At 37.2% G+C, this 16,555-nt stretch overlaps 2 protein-coding genes across 3 annotated transcripts in view; one reads left to right on the plus strand and one right to left on the minus strand.

Annotated features, from left to right (window-relative positions):
- The window catches only part of LOC144967703 (uncharacterized), a 62,315-nt gene extending 54,422 nt beyond the window's left edge, over nucleotides 1-7,893 (minus strand). Inside the window, exons 1-2 of one of the 2 annotated variants that reach the window (XM_078905246.1) lie at nucleotides 7,747-7,893; nucleotides 2,450-2,770 (exon numbers count right to left, since the gene is read on the minus strand). In XM_078905246.1, coding sequence (XP_078761372.1) covers nucleotides 2,450-2,757 — 308 coding nt within the window. In that variant the 5' untranslated portion in view covers nucleotides 2,758-2,770; nucleotides 7,747-7,893. Of the gene's footprint in view, nucleotides 1-2,449; nucleotides 2,771-7,488; nucleotides 7,510-7,746 lie in introns of those variants that run through there. The other variant, XM_078905245.1, reaches the window with a different exon arrangement.
- Nucleotides 7,894-7,958: 65 nt separating this feature from the next.
- LOC144967702 (uncharacterized) overlaps nucleotides 7,959-16,555 on the plus strand; it is a 62,674-nt gene continuing 54,077 nt past the window's right edge. The window contains exon 1 of the mRNA XM_078905243.1: nucleotides 7,959-8,383. Coding sequence (XP_078761369.1) covers nucleotides 7,980-8,383 — 404 coding nt within the window. The 5' untranslated portion in view covers nucleotides 7,959-7,979. The remainder of the gene's footprint in view (nucleotides 8,384-16,555) is intronic.

Consider the following 16,555-nt stretch of genomic DNA (forward strand, 5'->3'; position numbering starts at 1 on the left):
GTGATAGGGATGATGTGGTAGTAGTGATTGTAGTAGTAGTAGTGGTCGTATGGATGATTGTGTGGTGGTGGTTGTAGTAGCTGTGGTAGGAATGATGATGTGGTGGTTGTTGTAGTAGTAGTGGTGGTAGGGTTTATGATGTTTTGTTTTGTTTTTGTTTTTTAAGGGTTTTACGGCGCTTGCAACACATTTAGGTCATATCAGTGCCAGTAAAAAGGAAGAAAATGGGATAGTAAAAAGTTCTAGAATTACAATTAAAGCACCCAAGATAAAGTAAGACAAAGGGGAACTGAGAACAAATAGGGATCAGATGTTGATTCCAAGAGCATACCACCAATGTACTTAGTTTGAGATCACCTATAAGTCTCATCTGGACACAAGCACAAAATCCAGCAAAGAGGAATACACTCAAATGCTTACATTATACATTCAAAATAAATATAATAATAATACATAACAGAGAGATGATTTACAAGGAAAAAAATATCATCTCCCTAAACAATAACTATGCATTTGACTGCTTCCCTCCCAGCTAGGATTCCGGCCAGTGCCAGGACAAAACCAAATAATCTCATTCCGAGACAAAGACAGAAAGCATGTTGGAAAACAGATACAAGGGGATAGAAGACACAATATGTACCTCCCTGCCCGCTATGGGAGGTCAGGATCCCCACCCAGGGTTTATGATGTGGTGGTGGTTGTAGTAGTAGTGGTGGTAGGGATGATGTGGTGTTATTTGTAGTAGTAGTGGTGCTAGTGATGATGGTGAGGTGGTGGTTGTAGTAGGAGTGGTGGTAGGGATGATGTGGTAGTGGTGGTAGGGATGATGATGTGGTGGTGATTGTAGTAGTAGTGTGGTCTTAGAGATGATGATGTGATGGTGGTTGTAGTAGTAGTGGTGGTAGGGATGATGCTGTGGTGGTGGTTGTAGTAGGGTTGATGATGTGGTGGTGGTTGTAGTAGGGTTGATGATGTGGTGGTGGTTGTAGTAGTGGTGGTCATAGAGATTATTGTGTGGTGGTGGTTGTAGTAGTTGTGGTAGGAATGATGATGTGGCGGTAGTTGTAGTAGTAGTGGTGGTAGGGATGATGCTGTGTTATTTGTAGTAGTGGTGGTGGTGGTAGGGATGATGATGTGGTGGTGGTTGTTGTAATAGTATTGGTGGTAGAGATGTTGATGTAGTGGTTTTGGTGAGTGTTTTTTATTCAGTGATGATAATAGCAATTTGTCAAAAAGGAGGAAAATGTCTCCGTCTATTGATCAAACACAAGCAAAGTGTAAAAATAACAGGAACATAGTTTTGTATTAGTATTATTTAATATATTACTATAAGTATAAGTAGTATAAATCCATTATTAGACATAAATTTACTTTTTGTAAACATTTAATGAATTGTCCTTTCCATATGTAAAAGGCCTACAATGCTATTCAAATAAAAGGCCAGAAAGTGTTGTTTTGTTTTGATTTTTACTTCATAAAGCAGGCTACAATATTTTTGTTACCGAAACATAGTGGTTATTCAGCTTAAATACAACCCAATAATCTCTCAAATTTAAAGCCATAGCCAAAAGGTAAAAAGAAAGAAGAGTAAATTAAGCCAATCACCATTGCTTTATTCTAATAATATATTATTATCTCTGTATAACCAGAGAGAGAGAGAGAGAGAGAGAGAGAGAGAGAGAGAGAGAGAGAGAGAGAGAGAGAGAGAGAGGGGGGGGGATATTAAAAAGGCAATAGGCATCTACAACGGAGAAAAAATCCAGACCAATTTGTCCCTCCCTTCCCCTTCAACCAACTAATCAAAGAACACCACTGGTCTTCTGTATCAATTGTGACATCTGGTGCCATTCTGTCTGGCCCGACGTCATAAAAACGGGACCGTCACCAAATTTCAAGAGAATGAGCACAGGTGTCAAAATATGACATAAGACATAATGGTGATTTTGTGGTTTTGAGGAAAATGCTTGACATGGCAAAAAATCCGACCTGGGTGCAATTATCCGACTTTTTCCTACCAATCCGACCTTAGGGTAAAAAATCTGACTTATCCGAGCTCGCTGGACACCCTGATATATTATACAAGGCTGAGTCAAAATGTACTCAAATTAAAGCTTGGCATTAGCTGAGTAGAAGCAATATCTCAACATAGTCTCGGACTCTCTGGATAGCCATAGTCCATCTTTTTGTAAGGGCACCTTTGTCTTTGTAATACTGAGTTAACCCAAAAAACTCACTAGGTTGTTTGTCCCATTACTTTTTGACTCAGCCTCGTATAGATCACATTATTGCCGTTTAAACAATACCACAGAGTAGGTACAAGACATACAAAAACAAAGTCTCATTTCAGATAAGATGAATTCAGGATTGGATTACTTCTCCTCTTTGAAGTATTCAGAGAGTTCCCCCGCACAATCCTCAAATCTGATATAATAAAAACTATAGTTCTCACCTTTCCCCACCCAAAGCAAAAATAACTAAAGCTCCGGGCAAGCAAGAAAGGAACACTCTCTTGTTGTATCGAAAAGGACCAGGGTCAACTAAGTTCTTTGATTTTGTTTCCTCCTCCTCAGCCAATCTGTTTTTCAGTGACCAGTCAGGGTCTGGTAAAAATTTATCATATAGAAAAGGGTCATCCAAGGGGTCATCAGAGACTGATGACCCTGACCCCGAACACTGTGAGCACCTATCATCCCCATCCCCTGTATTGTTGCGATGATGGAGTGAATACTCCGCATCTTCTAGGAATGTTTCCATCATTGTGGCACTCAATCTGGAAAACAAATTGTCAACAAGTAGTCAATGTCACAGGCACATTATATTGATTGCATTTCAAAAAGAAATATGAAAACAAGGGGGAGCAATGTTTGTGGGTTTTGTTTTGTTTTTTAATCTTGATAAATCCACAAACTGAAAATCAAATGGTCTGGAAGCTCTCCCACAGGTAAAAGTTCACAGGGATCTATTTGCCTGAAAAAGACAGACCAGTGAATTTAGTTTGCCTGAAAGAAATGCCGCTATAAAATAAGTTACTGCCACCTTAAATGACAAAACAATGAAGTTTCACCCATGTGATGAGAGCAGACCTGCCAACCCGATTCCAAATTGGAGTCATAACGTCAAAAAATAGAAATTTCTTATTGGATAATTCTGTATCAAAATGACCACCAACTTTGCCACCAAACAACACATAATGACAGTGTTCTGGCATAGCTGGCAAAACTACGTATCACATGTGTCAGGTAATGAAATGGGGGGAAAGAGAGAGAGAGAGAGAGAGAGAGAGAGAGAGAGAGAGAGAGAGAGAGAGAGAGAGAGAGAGAGAGAGAAGGGCATTGTGCTACTCATGTACACAAGGATTGAATATAATGACCAAACTACGTGTTTGCATGGTCCTGTCACTTTTAGAAATCAAAGGGATTAAATTCCGAATGGTTGAAAGCATCAGTTGAAAGGGATTCCCACGTTCTCCACACTTTTAATCCATTCCTACTAATAATAGGCATGTGTCAAATGAGCAAGAAGGTCCAAACAGCAGGTTCAAAGAGGCAAGTCTGACTCTTTGAGTCTCCTCATTAATAAACGTAAAGTCGATTAATGGTGGTGTAACATCAAAGTATTGTGTGGACCGTGGTCATTTCAGGGATGGTAAACTTATTTGGGCAACATGATCATCAAGAATCAGAGTGTGAGGGTCTTAGATAGATAGATAGATAGATATATATGAATAGATATATAGATAGATAGATGGATGAATGGATAGACAGATAGATAGATAGGTAGATGTTGGATCGATCAATTGATAAAAAGATCAATCCCAGTAAACTTACTTACTTACTTATCCGAACCAGCGACCACCTGAGCTCTAGCCCTTCGGTCTTGTGCCATGACGTAGAAGTTAGAGTTAGATGTCTTTTGTAGTTGTTCCAGGTGACTATAAAGTGTGTTACTGATGCTTGGCTTTGGTGGGAGGAATGTGCATCTCAGGTCTTCAATCCCAGTAAACAAGTCCCCCTCCCTTTTGTCTATTTGTCTAATTTCTATCGTTATCACTATCATTGTTATTCATATAAACCCCGATCTGTGAACCTGAGCCGAAAATGTACATATAATAAAATACAGTACAGTGTTTATAATTTATTTTATCATCGTAAGCCTGACCTTTTTTTAAATTTTCCATCAACAAACCGAGGTGATGAAATATATAGACTAAATTGCACAGTGTCCCAAGTTGCATATAAGAGGAATATGGCAGTGCTAAACCCCTCATTAGCCACTTTTGATGACGTATCATCACCCCTTGTTCTGTCTGTCCCTCTCTTTTGTCTGTGGGCATGGTCAGGCTATGTTAACAGCAGGGCTGCCAGATGGCCCCATGCATGGCCAAATTGACCAAAATTGTCAACATTGAGAATCAGGTTTCTTAAATTTTTTTTTATTTATATCTTAAACTGCACCACAGCACGGTTTCCGAGAAATCATTCGACTATCCCTAATTTTTTCCCTATTATTCTTTGTTATTATTCCATCCCTTCCTCGAACTACCTTGAACAAGGTTTCCCTAAACTAATTTCTCCGGGACGTAATATAAAACTCATTAATTCTGGTTCAAATTCTGGTTCCGCCACTTTTTTTTTTTTTTTTTAATTCCGTCTTCTTTTTACAGGACGTTGCAAGGGATAAATGTCCCATCCATCCTCCCCCCACCTCTTTTTTTTATTTTGAGCATGTCTATTCTTTTCCCCTTTTTGTTTGGCCTTTTGTTCCGTTTCTGGGCATGAATTTCTTAAAATTGTTTTTATTAAAAAGAAATTTATTGTTTGTTTTTTTCTCCTCTATCTGACTATGTGGTCGCTCTCTGAATATTTCTGTTTGTTTGCTTTTTAATTATTTATTCTTTTTAAACACTTTTTGAGATTCGAGTGGGGACGAATATGACAATTTGCTAGTAACTAGAAAAAAAAAAAGAGAGAGAGAGAGAGAGAGAGAGAGAGAGAGAGAGAGGGAGGGAGAGAGGGAGAGAGAGAGAGAGAGAGAGAGAGAGAGAGAGAGAGAGAGACAGAGACAGAGACAGAGACAGAGACAGAGACAGAGACAGAGAGAGAGACAGAGAGAGAGAGAGAGAGAGAGAGAGAGAGAGAGAGAGAGAGAGAGAGAGAGAGAGAGAGAGAGAGAGAGTTTAAAAAAAAAAGAGGTGGGGGCAGGATGGATGGGGCATTTATCCCTTACAACGTTCTGTAAAAAGAAGTCGGAATTTTAAAACAATAAAAAAGGGGCGGAACCAGGATTTGAACCCGCAACGTCGATTCTGGTAAAACTTCCAGGGCAGACGACTAAACCATTCGGCCATGACACCCACTTCGAAGTCGACGCATATTGTGTATATGTACAACTGATTTAATTTTGGTTAATTTTATGTTTTTATAGATATTTTATTAACTTTCCTTATTTAATTTCTATGTGCATTTGGAAACTTTCCATATTCTGGAATGTGGATAATTGTTTAAAAGAGCGAAGTTTCCAATATGTGTCTGGGAATAACGAATTTTCGTTATCCCCAGACAGGTTTCTGAGTCTGGGGATAATGACAGACAGTCTCAAAACTACAGCAACCGCCACCACCATTACATCATCATTTAGTATAGTAGTAGTAGTCATCATAACTACCACTACTACATAACACCACCACTACAATCACAACCACCACATCAACACTACCATCACTACACAACAACAGACACATCGTGGTCATCTACAAAACGCAAAATAATAATAATAAATAAGCATTATACTTATAGTATAAGTATAATGCTTATTTATTATAGGCAGTTTAGTGAGCAGCAGCAGTGGCAGTCAAATTTTGACCCAACTCGCTCATAGGAAAGTTGTGACTAGAAATTGCCGTTCGCGTTTTGGGGGGTTCAATTAAAGATGCATAACTTCGTTATAAAGAGGACTATCGCAGATATTTTGGTATCATTATTTTCGTCTTTCAATTTCCTTTTAAATGGTGCCAATTAAGGAAAAATCCATTAATAATACCAGAAGTTATATGAAGTTAAAATTTGGCAATTTTCAAATGCATTTATTTTTTTATTTACCGCGTGTTTTTAAAATTTAAACGCTTGTTTTTAGAATAACATCTAAACTTTATTAATGCCAAATTTCAGGGCTCTATATCGATGCGCAGACACCTTTTAACTCTGCGCCGAAATGCCTTGTTTACATTATCTACTCATCATGGCTGCCGGACGATATCGATATTCATATCGATATTTTAAATTTAGTTATGTATTATGTTAAATTTAGTCCATAATATTTTCAGTACTATTATTTACTATGTTTTTATTTTGAATACATACTTTCCAACTTTATTTATAGGCATTTTATAGTTTTTGTTTTAAAAGTTCGTATATTTCTTCTCTTTGTGAAATCCGATATTAATAATATCGATATTTAAAAAATACCAATTGCTTTAATTAAATTTTATTTTACTTTGCCTCAAGTCATCAAGTTTCTTTCCCATATGTTTAAATATGTTTATCATTTGTATCCATATTCTAAAGGCCTTAGCCTTAATAATTATTATGGTAAGAAGTTCTATTCGTTCTGACACCCCCATACATTGAGAGAGAAGGGAGGGGGGGGGGGGGGGGGGATGAAATTATATTAATTGTCAGTTCAAATGATTTAACAGCAATAAACCCTAAGTGGTTCAGCAGAATTTTTTAAAGTATTAAAAGCCAGAACTTTCCTCCTAATTATAAAAGGGAATCTGTTTCAATTTATTTGAACTTTTTCAATCTACCATTTTATTTCTATGCAATTAAATTGCCATAGGTAAAAATAAACTCATTATGTCATTACACAACATGTTTATATCTTTTCATTTAAATACTCCCAAACCCTTTTTTATTCTCTATGTATTAATTCAAAGAGGGGAATTATTTGCAATTGTTTCAGTGAGATATTGGGGATAAATCCAAAAGTGATAGAGCAAATTGTTTCTTACGTCTAGCCGAGTTTTTGATTATGTAACATTTGCGTCATATTATGTAATAATGTGTTAATTTGAAATGTTTATCTTCCTCTTTATTAATGTAAATGCATTGTCTTCGATAAGACGAACATTTTGGTATACAATATATGATAAGAACTCCATATTGACTGTTTTAACCATTTTTTATCACGCGATTTCGGTCACAACTTTGCAATGGTAATTTTGGGGTAAAAATCGGTCTGAAATTTCAGACTTTGAACTGCCGTAACTACATTTCTAATCAAGATAGAAACAAAATTCAAACTGTTTTGTATTCTGTGTTGCCAGCTATTTCATATGACATTGGTTTCGAGTGTGTGAGGTACATTTAAAATTTCTATTAAACTCACTAGTATAACTTATACTTATGGTCTACTGATCTAATAATTGGCAGACATGTTTGACTCTGACAATAACGACAGCCCTAGTCAAAATTATAGCCTCTACACTACCTTCCTTTTAGTTTCAGTCTTTTTATTTCTATTTATCCTTTTCCTTATTTTTTTAACTTGTATTCATATGGTGAAAAGCATTTTGTGACAGGCCAGTTTCTAGAGTTCGAGTTCCTCTGACCGGTTGTTCCAGTTTCATCAGTCATCAGTATCGGCATCGGCCTTGGCTTGGACTCGGACCATTTCCATTTAGAAAGATTCAATTTTTAGATTAGATCTCTAACCTTGCTGTGTTTAGGTATATCACAGAGCATTTACCTTATTTTGTTACCATTTACTCAAGGCTAGGGCTCACGTACAAAACAATCTACGTAAGGTTAGATTTGGTGGCTGGCAATGATGAGTCGGGTTTCCCAAAACGTGCAGCCATTTTGCTTCCTTCAACTCATTCTCACAAATCAAAACAAGGAAACTCCCATAAAACGTCACACAGAGAATAAAGACGGGGAAACCACTAACACACATTTTCGTGACGTAAGGGTGGATGGCGGATGGTGGTGGCCATGATGGCGGCTGTCGGATGTGTGGAAAATGGGCTTGTAGGCATGGAGAGAATTTCAAAGAGAGAAAGTTATGATTTATCAAATTATTGCAAGAAAAATGGGATTGAAAACATAACATTTCTGACTGGAAGTAGTCGCGAGATGCATGGATTAAAGTGTCCGGAGCATTCTCATTCGTTTGGAACACCAATGTACCCAAGTCAGCAATCGAGCGTCGGAGGCGGGGGGATTGGTCAGTCGGAGGAAGAGGAGGAGGGGGGTACCTCAGCCATCGTATTCGCCAAGCCATCGATCCCTTCTCTCCGTTCAAGACAACAAAGAACCGCTGGACCTAATGTAATGAAGAACAAAACTGACCCCGACGATTCATCAAAAGATGGTGCTGTCTCGAGGTAGGCATACTTTTATCGATGTATTCAAAGCATTAGTATGAGGTGAAGATCAACCGAGAAATATGAGCGAGGGCGATAAAGTTTCGTTTTCACGACTCGTGTGTTAGTGTGTAGGCGAGGTCATGCTTTAGATTGTGTAAATTGTCTAGACGTCTAAGTCCTTTTTCGAACAAAGAGAATTCCATGGAAAGAAAGTACCTCCTACATTTTTTTTTTTAATTTTTTTTTTTTTTTTTTTTTTTTTTTTTTGTTATTACTATTTTAATGAATGAGCGAAAAAAATCTACAAGGTAGCGCGTTATATTAATTGGTGTAACCCCCCCCCCCCCCCCCCCCCCCCATCCTCCTTCGAGTCTTCCTTTCCTATTTTTTCTCTCTTTTTTTTTTCTTTTTTTTTTTTACCTTTGTTTTAAAAGTTACCAAGCGCTTTCGTGTTCAGCTGTTGGAATTTATGTAAGGCCCTATAAATTCAAATCGGCGGCGTTAACTCACTCGTTTTGGTTGCAATGACCAATTCTTTAAAATTTGTAAAGAGAATGGAACGCGCAAATATCTCTTTATTTTTTGCATTCATATCTCAGTCAGCAATCGTTGTCAAGCCCTCAAAGTAAATTACGGCTACCGTAATTTTTTTTTTTTTTTTTTTTTTTTTTTTTTTTTTGAAACGCTGACGTTTTAAACTATCCGATAAGCAATTGTGGTTTCTGGTGGTATCTATGACTATTATCCTTGGATTTTCAGTAAAAAGATTTAATTTTGTGTATTTTTAAAAACGTTGAGTAAGTGAATAAGAAATGGTACTTAAATTATAAATAGAGCCCTATTTATTTTTTTTTAATTGGGTTTAGCAACAAAAAATACCCGTGACAGTTTTATTGTTATGGAGAGAAAATCAAACCTATGAGATCTATATAAGGAAATAGTTGTGGGCATGTTTTTAATTCTTAAAATTCTTCTTAATGCCAATGTGACCCCAGATTGATAGTTGCATCATAGAAATGGATGTTGGATGATAACTGGTGATAGAGAATTAAATTCATTTCAAATCTCAAATTTACCTAGGGAAAGAGGTGGGGGGGGGGGGGCAATTGTTGGTTAATAAGTGCAAAATGAATTTTGTTTTAAAAACAGAGAGTTTATTTGGCACAATATCCACTTAACGTGCTCAAAGTGCCTTACAAGGGGTCCCTGTCCAACAGCAAATAGTAACATGTAGAACAAGATGACGCCTATCAAGGGATCCTACAATTTTTTTTCCGGACAGAGACAACACTGTTAATGGCCAGGTTCTCATTTTACACCTGAGTACGGTGCTAGAATGTGAGTAAAGAGCCTTTTCCAATAACTCAACTATGCACAGAGCGAGGCTCGAACTCAGGACCTTCCGATCCGAAAGCAAGTGTCATACCACTTGACATAGCAGCACATGTACTCTCTCTCTCTCTTTTTTTTTTTTTTTTTTAATTATTTTTTTCCTCTGTCTTCATTTGCACACAGTTCCAGGCTTTATTACCGGACTGATTATGCTCTCAACCACTCTTCTGTCTTCATGTTATGATATGTTTCAAGAAGTCATCTTGTCACAGAAAGATATAACAATAAGCAAAGATGATGATTGTCTCAGAATGCAATTGTTCAAATTATTTTTTATTTACTATTTTTCATTTGTTTAAATGTTTTGCAAGGTAGTACATATTCACAAGCCTAATTTATATAAAATACCTTCTAGCCTTTGGGCCAAAATTTTAACATCTCTTTTGATGTAGATAGTGGTATGATTAATATTGTGAGCCATTTCGGGAAGAGACAATTCATTCAATATTTACAAAAGATGTATATTATATAATGTTACGTAACTGTCCTATTATGTAATTTTTGCATTTCGGCTTGAGTTTGCCGATGGATCGATACATTTTCCTGCTTTTTGACAAATTGTCATTATCATCACTGAATCATCTCCAATTTTACCTTTTATATATCCCTTTTTTCAATGGTGCATTGCTGATGATCAGAAATCTCTTCCCCCCCACCCTTTTTTTTTCTCCCATCCTTTTCTCCCCCAAAGGTCCAAATGTGTGTCAGATAACTTTGGCGTGGTTGGAAATAGATATTTTGACAGGCCTGGTGGTTAGCTCTATTTTAATAATAACAAGAAATGAAGTGGTAGGAAAGTGCTAGAATAAAACAGAGAATAAAAACGTCGATGTACCTTTTCTAAGATTATCTTCAGATAATTCATCAGATTCCCTGGCCTTATTAATTAGACCGATTGTGGCTTTGTTAAGATTATGTCGTCTACTGACAATCCTATAAATTATAATGTTACTTATGACGGTATTAATGTCATGATAGTTGCTTTTGAGTGAGATTGTATCTCTCTCTCTCTCTCTCTCTCTCTCTCTCTCTCTCTCTCTCTCTCTCTCTCTCTCTATCTCTCTCTCTCTCTCTCGTAATTTTTTTTTTTTAATTTCTCTCTGTCCATCTATATATCTGCTTCTCCTTCGTCTTCATACTTTGTGTTTAATTTCCCGAGATTAGAATGCTGCATTATATAAATGCATATAAAAGGATGCGTGTGGTGTTGTTGAGTTGTGCTTTTCATTCTCTTTATTTATGGTTTCATCACTGCATTGATCTTCTTATGCATTGTTGTTACGAATGAAATCTCATTATGAATGTCATCATGATAGTGATTTGAGCGCTTTTAAACACCTACGTTTCCATGTAGTAATGAATATTGTTATGTTTAAAAATTACAGCCACGCTGAGCGTTTGTGGAAGTTGGGTACTATATAATATATATTATACATAAGTAACTTATTGCTACTACGACTTATGATTATCATCAGTAGCTTTTGTGGTATATTGCTTTTTAAAAATGTATTCAATGAGTTCAGTGAGTTGTACAAGGATCTGTGTATGCCCTGGCTCAGTGACATGATTTACAGCATAATAATTGGTATCACGACATGTGCAGTGTCACTTTTATTATATTATGGGTAATTCGCACATTGTTTTCTTGCAATGCTGTGTTTCCACCAAAATGACGCAAACAGGCCTATACAATATGAGATATAACCGAACCATAACAAAAGCAGGCTGAGTCCTTTTGGTAAAGGAATGCAATAGACCAATATTTTTAGTGTAGACCCTCATCATATAACCAACCCTAATTTACCTTTTACTCGTGACATTTTAACCCACGTGTGCTGCTGTGTCCGTCGAGGGGCATGAACAGGGAGTGGTTTTCCCGATAATTTGGTGTACATATTATTATGGACCAGCCAGCTTTTTAGCTGAGTGTTTCGGTTCAATTGCTCTAGGATTAAAGGGACGGAAATATGAGTTTAAAGAATAATAAGTTTAAAAAATAAAAGAAAACAGAACAAAGAAGGTGTGGCTTCTTTTCATTTCCTTCTGTAATTTATTTTTTTTCTTTTTTATTATCCACTCCTGTTTTCAAAGTGCCTTGGCTGTCGGCAGCACGACTTAGCGGGCCCTCTGCTCCGTTCCTGTATACTAGACCCAATGAACCGTGAGTGGTGCCCTTTTGTACTGTGTCACCCAGTCATACTCTATCATCCTCTCGCTGACTTAGTATGTCAAAGGTGACTTGCTGCTGTTTAAAAAACAATCAACTTTACTCTCGTTCTTCAATTAGAATTAGTTTCCTCTCCTTGGCCAGTTTTAAAATGAAAAGGAAATTGTGATGTTTCATATTCTGAAAAGACGAGATCTTTATCTTTTCAGCTTCTAGATTTTATAATAGTACTGTGTTAGATAGAACTGTCAGTGGTTTTATTTTCATTATTTTGTTTATTTACTAGTGTATAATCCGTTTAATTACATGTGATTTTAATAACAGAGTTTACAAAGTTACTGGTTTCTCAATCTGTAAAAAAAAATTGTTTTATGATTAAAATGTTAAAATCTGCCATTATTTATGTGCTCACAAACAGTTGACATCGGCTGTCGGAGACAATTTTGCCCCCCCCCCCCCCTCTCTCTCTCTCTCTCTCTCTCTCTCTCTCTCTCTCTCTCTCTCTCTCTCTCTCTCTCTCTCTCTCGCACGCACGCACGCACACCACAGTTTATTTGCAGTGCCATTATTGTCTCCTTTTTCTCCAAAGATCTGTTTTCTCACACCCCAACCCACTACCCCATTCCTTTGGATTGGGGGGGGGGGGGGGGGGTCCCTTGTCTAAATTTAAAAAAGAAAATGTGCTTAGGTCACGCACCCTAACGCACAGGTGTACATACACGTTGAGATAATCAAGCTGGCAGGGCCGTTAATCTTTCTGTGCCATCGACGTATCGGTTATTTTAAAACATTTTAATGTTTTAGTTTTAGCAGAGAATAAGTCCTCTGGTTTTAGTCTATTACTTATTAAAGTCATAGCTGGATCGCAGTAAGGTGTATCACAGCAAAGTGTTTAGGTAGACATTCTCTAAAATATAAACCCCGGTCGAATGTTCAACGGTAACAATTTAGGATCTTTTAAACAATCCTGGAATACTCCTTTTTTTTTTTTATTTTAAGTATAGCGTCCTCCTCCCCCTTTTTTTTCTGATTCAATGACTTGGATTCTAATTTGTAATTTTCGGTCTGGACAGTATATTTATCGGGTACACGTAGTAATACAATGTTGGCAGTAGCCTATCCTACCACGTATCATTTGGTGTCAGTGTAAAAATCATAAATCTATATATTATGAAGTCCTAGTTTGGTGTGGGGGGGGGGGGGGGGGGGGGGGGGTCTGTGGTATGTCTGTATTACGTAGATTTAGTGCGGTTGACGTTTCACGTATTTTGGAAGGTAGAATTGATGAGTATTTACTAAACCGCTGGCAAGGCGATATGTATAGGGTAAGTTGTTCTTCAGAGCCATGAATGAGGCAAATGGTGCCAGTTATTCTATTTTTATAGCATGAAACAGACAATAGAAATTGCTTGCTACCCTATGGATAGGACGCTGGTCTAAATTTAAAAAAGAAAATGTGCTTAGGTCACGCACCCTAACGCACAGGTGTACATACACGTTGAGATAATCAAGCTGGCAGGGCCGTTAATCTTTGTGTGCTTTGGATAGGACGCTGGTCTATTTACGTCAGATTTTCCTCATCATGTAAGAAATCGTCTATGTGGTACACTCACATACCTGTTTTGGTCTAACGATGACTGGGTTAGCACTTAATCAATCAATAGCACCGCAGTCCTCTTTAATGACGCAACATAGTCTCTTTCTTTCCAACATGAAGTGCACCTCCGAATTTCCTCAATTACTCCTCCCAGCTTAAAATATTTCTTTCTCTCAAGGTTTCTTCTGTGAATGCAGATCTTTGTCCACTATAATCCTTCTCGGTCAAAGAATTCCAAATTGTGTAATCCATGGATTCTGGCCGGGTGGTTGAGGCGGCCAGTTGTCTTTCTCTATGAAATGTATATTCTTACTCCGAAATCTTGTGTTCTTTTGCTCATGTGGGATGTAGCACCATGTTGTTGAAAAAATGAAACTCCTTCCTGGATAGAGGTGTTCGGAGTCTGACAAGGCATACTAACAGTCAGGCGTCTTCTTTGAACAGTCCCAATGCGCAAATGCCACAATCATTTGAGTTATCTTTTCGCCGAAATCGACATAAGATTTTATATTATTTTTAAAAACGCCTATTCAATTATGATATTTTGCAATTCTATTTACAAAAATATAGTTCTAATTTAGTAAAAATTTGTACAAGATAATCTATCAATAGATAGTATGCGCTTGGCTAAGAAGCTCATAACATTGCCATCCGGAAGTATAACGGACCAACACACAAAACTGTGTGTATCCATGAACGTTTATAGTCAGGTTAGTACAGTTCAGTGAGCAATACTCATAAACGCGGATGGCAAAAAAAATAACAAAGACCCGAGTGACGTCATCTTCGAACTATCTATAGAGAAAGAAATCATCAGCGGCGCGTTTGTTTGTTTTGTTGCTTTTTGGGGAGCTCTGTGTGACCACCTGATATAGATAGTATGAAGTTGACGTCACTCAAGGTCCATGTTATTACTTTTTGCCATCCGCGTATATGAGTAATTCTTACTAAGCTGTAATTAACCAGACTATAAACTTTCAAGGTTACACATAGATTCGTGTCGTGTTGGGTCCGTTATACTTCTGGATGGCAATGTTGTGAGCTTCTTAGCCAACCACATACTAAAGATAGTATGAAGATGACGTCACTCTGGTCTTTGTTATTGCTTTTGGCCATCCGCGTTTAAGAGTAATTCTCACTAAACTGTATTAACCAGAATATGAACGTTCAAGTTTACACATATTTTGTGTGTCGGTCCGTTATACTTCCGAGTGGCATTGTTGTGAGCTTCTTAGCCAAGCGCATACTATCGGGTGGGGGCTTTTCGCTACATGTGTCTGATTTTTTATTTATTTATTTTTTTTTTTTTTTTTTGCCTTACGCATAGAACTGTACGCACACACTGTGTTATTTTACTGAGAAGAGTTTTACCCTACTGCTTTGCCTCACACATTCATGATGGGCTTGAGATTTACTGAGCTGTTTACTTTTCGATTTGATTAGCGGACGTCATGACACACCATATCATATATCGTGTCCTTTTCTTTTTTTCTTGTTTGATATGACATCATCCATTTCCTAGAAGTTGACATTACACTGTGGATTGTGCAATCCGGCCTTTTCACTTTTAGCATTTTTAAGTTTGTATGTACTCGTGCAGTGTTTAAGTGGTTACTCCTTTGTGCTGTTCCGGTTCTCCGATTTAAAACTGATCGATAGTTTCTTCGAAATATGTTTTTCCGCCCAATGTATCACTTAATGTAAGGAGAGAAGTGTGTGATAACCTTTTTTTTTTTTTTAATATGACAATTTCCATCATGTTTTAAGGGAATTATATTATAGACGCTGTGCGCTTGGCTAAGACATTCACAACATTGCCATCCGGAAATATAACGGACCGATACACAGAACTATGTGTAACCATGATCGTTTATAGATAGAATGAAGATTTATTTTATTTTGTTTGTTTGTTGTTTTTTTAAAATTATTTTTTTTAAAGTAAAATAAAAATCATCGTCTTTAGATTTGTTTGGTGTATAACTTTGTGTAGTCATTTCAGTGCATTTTCAGGTTTTTGGTTAGGAAGAGAGGAAGTCCTAGAGAAGTATGGAGAAGAGCAGGGGCAGAATGGAGCTTGAATCTTGGAGAGAGGCTTTTACTATTGCTGCCGACATGAAAGCTTGAAGATGTTTTCACGGTCCTATTATCCAGTGGATGGGTGGGAATAAGTCTTGTTGGTTCACATAGATTACGCTTTAAATTCTTAAGTCACCAGCCTCTACGTAGGTGGTCGAATTTGATATTTTAAAAGTATATTACAGATGACGGTCGGTTTAATGGACGTTGACTGTGTGCTCTTTGTGTTTGTTTTAACGTGTGTCATTTTCGTGCAGGTGTGTCAAACGACTGTGTGTTTAGGGTTTATTGTGGAAACATTCCTTTGATGTGTAGGGGTAAAAGGAAGATTGAATGAACAAGATTAACACACACAGTGAAATCACTCGTCCTTGGCATGGGAGGTCACTGGTCGAGTGGTCGGACACGTACTTTCGTTCGATAAATTCTTAGTTTGGATCATTTGTGCCACTTCTTCCCAAGCCGAAGAAGAGATCCATTCTGTCGTACGCTGGTATAATGCCTTTTTTATATTTTGACCTGAAGATTGTTATTATTATTATTATTATTATTATTATTATTATTATTATTATTATTATTATTATTATTATTATTATTATTATTATTATTATTAACCGACTGGCTCGACCAGGCGAAATATTACCGTTGATGTGTATATTTGGTCTGCGTGTTATAATTATCAAATCGTTTTGTTTTTTTTTTTAATTGTCCCCAACCCCTCCAATTTGTCAAAAAGTCTCTGAATTTTGGAAAAGTTGGTGAACATTTTGAAGTCTTGGGGTTTAAACCTCTGGACAACGTAGGAAGGTGGTCGTTTTAATTTATATTCGATATACGAAGTGACAGTTTTCTAGCCAAAGTGCGATTTTTTTTCTTGGCTGCGCTTGTATGCACGTTGCCTTTCATGTTCCTCCATGACGATCTGTCCGCTGCCTCCCTCATGTCTCCCACTCTGAGT

This window comes from Berghia stephanieae, chromosome 3 (assembly GCF_034508935.2).
Source record: "Berghia stephanieae isolate SIO BIC M18660-M18661 chromosome 3, UCSD_Bste_1.3, whole genome shotgun sequence".
Taxonomy (NCBI): domain Eukaryota; kingdom Metazoa; phylum Mollusca; class Gastropoda; order Nudibranchia; family Aeolidiidae; genus Berghia; species Berghia stephanieae.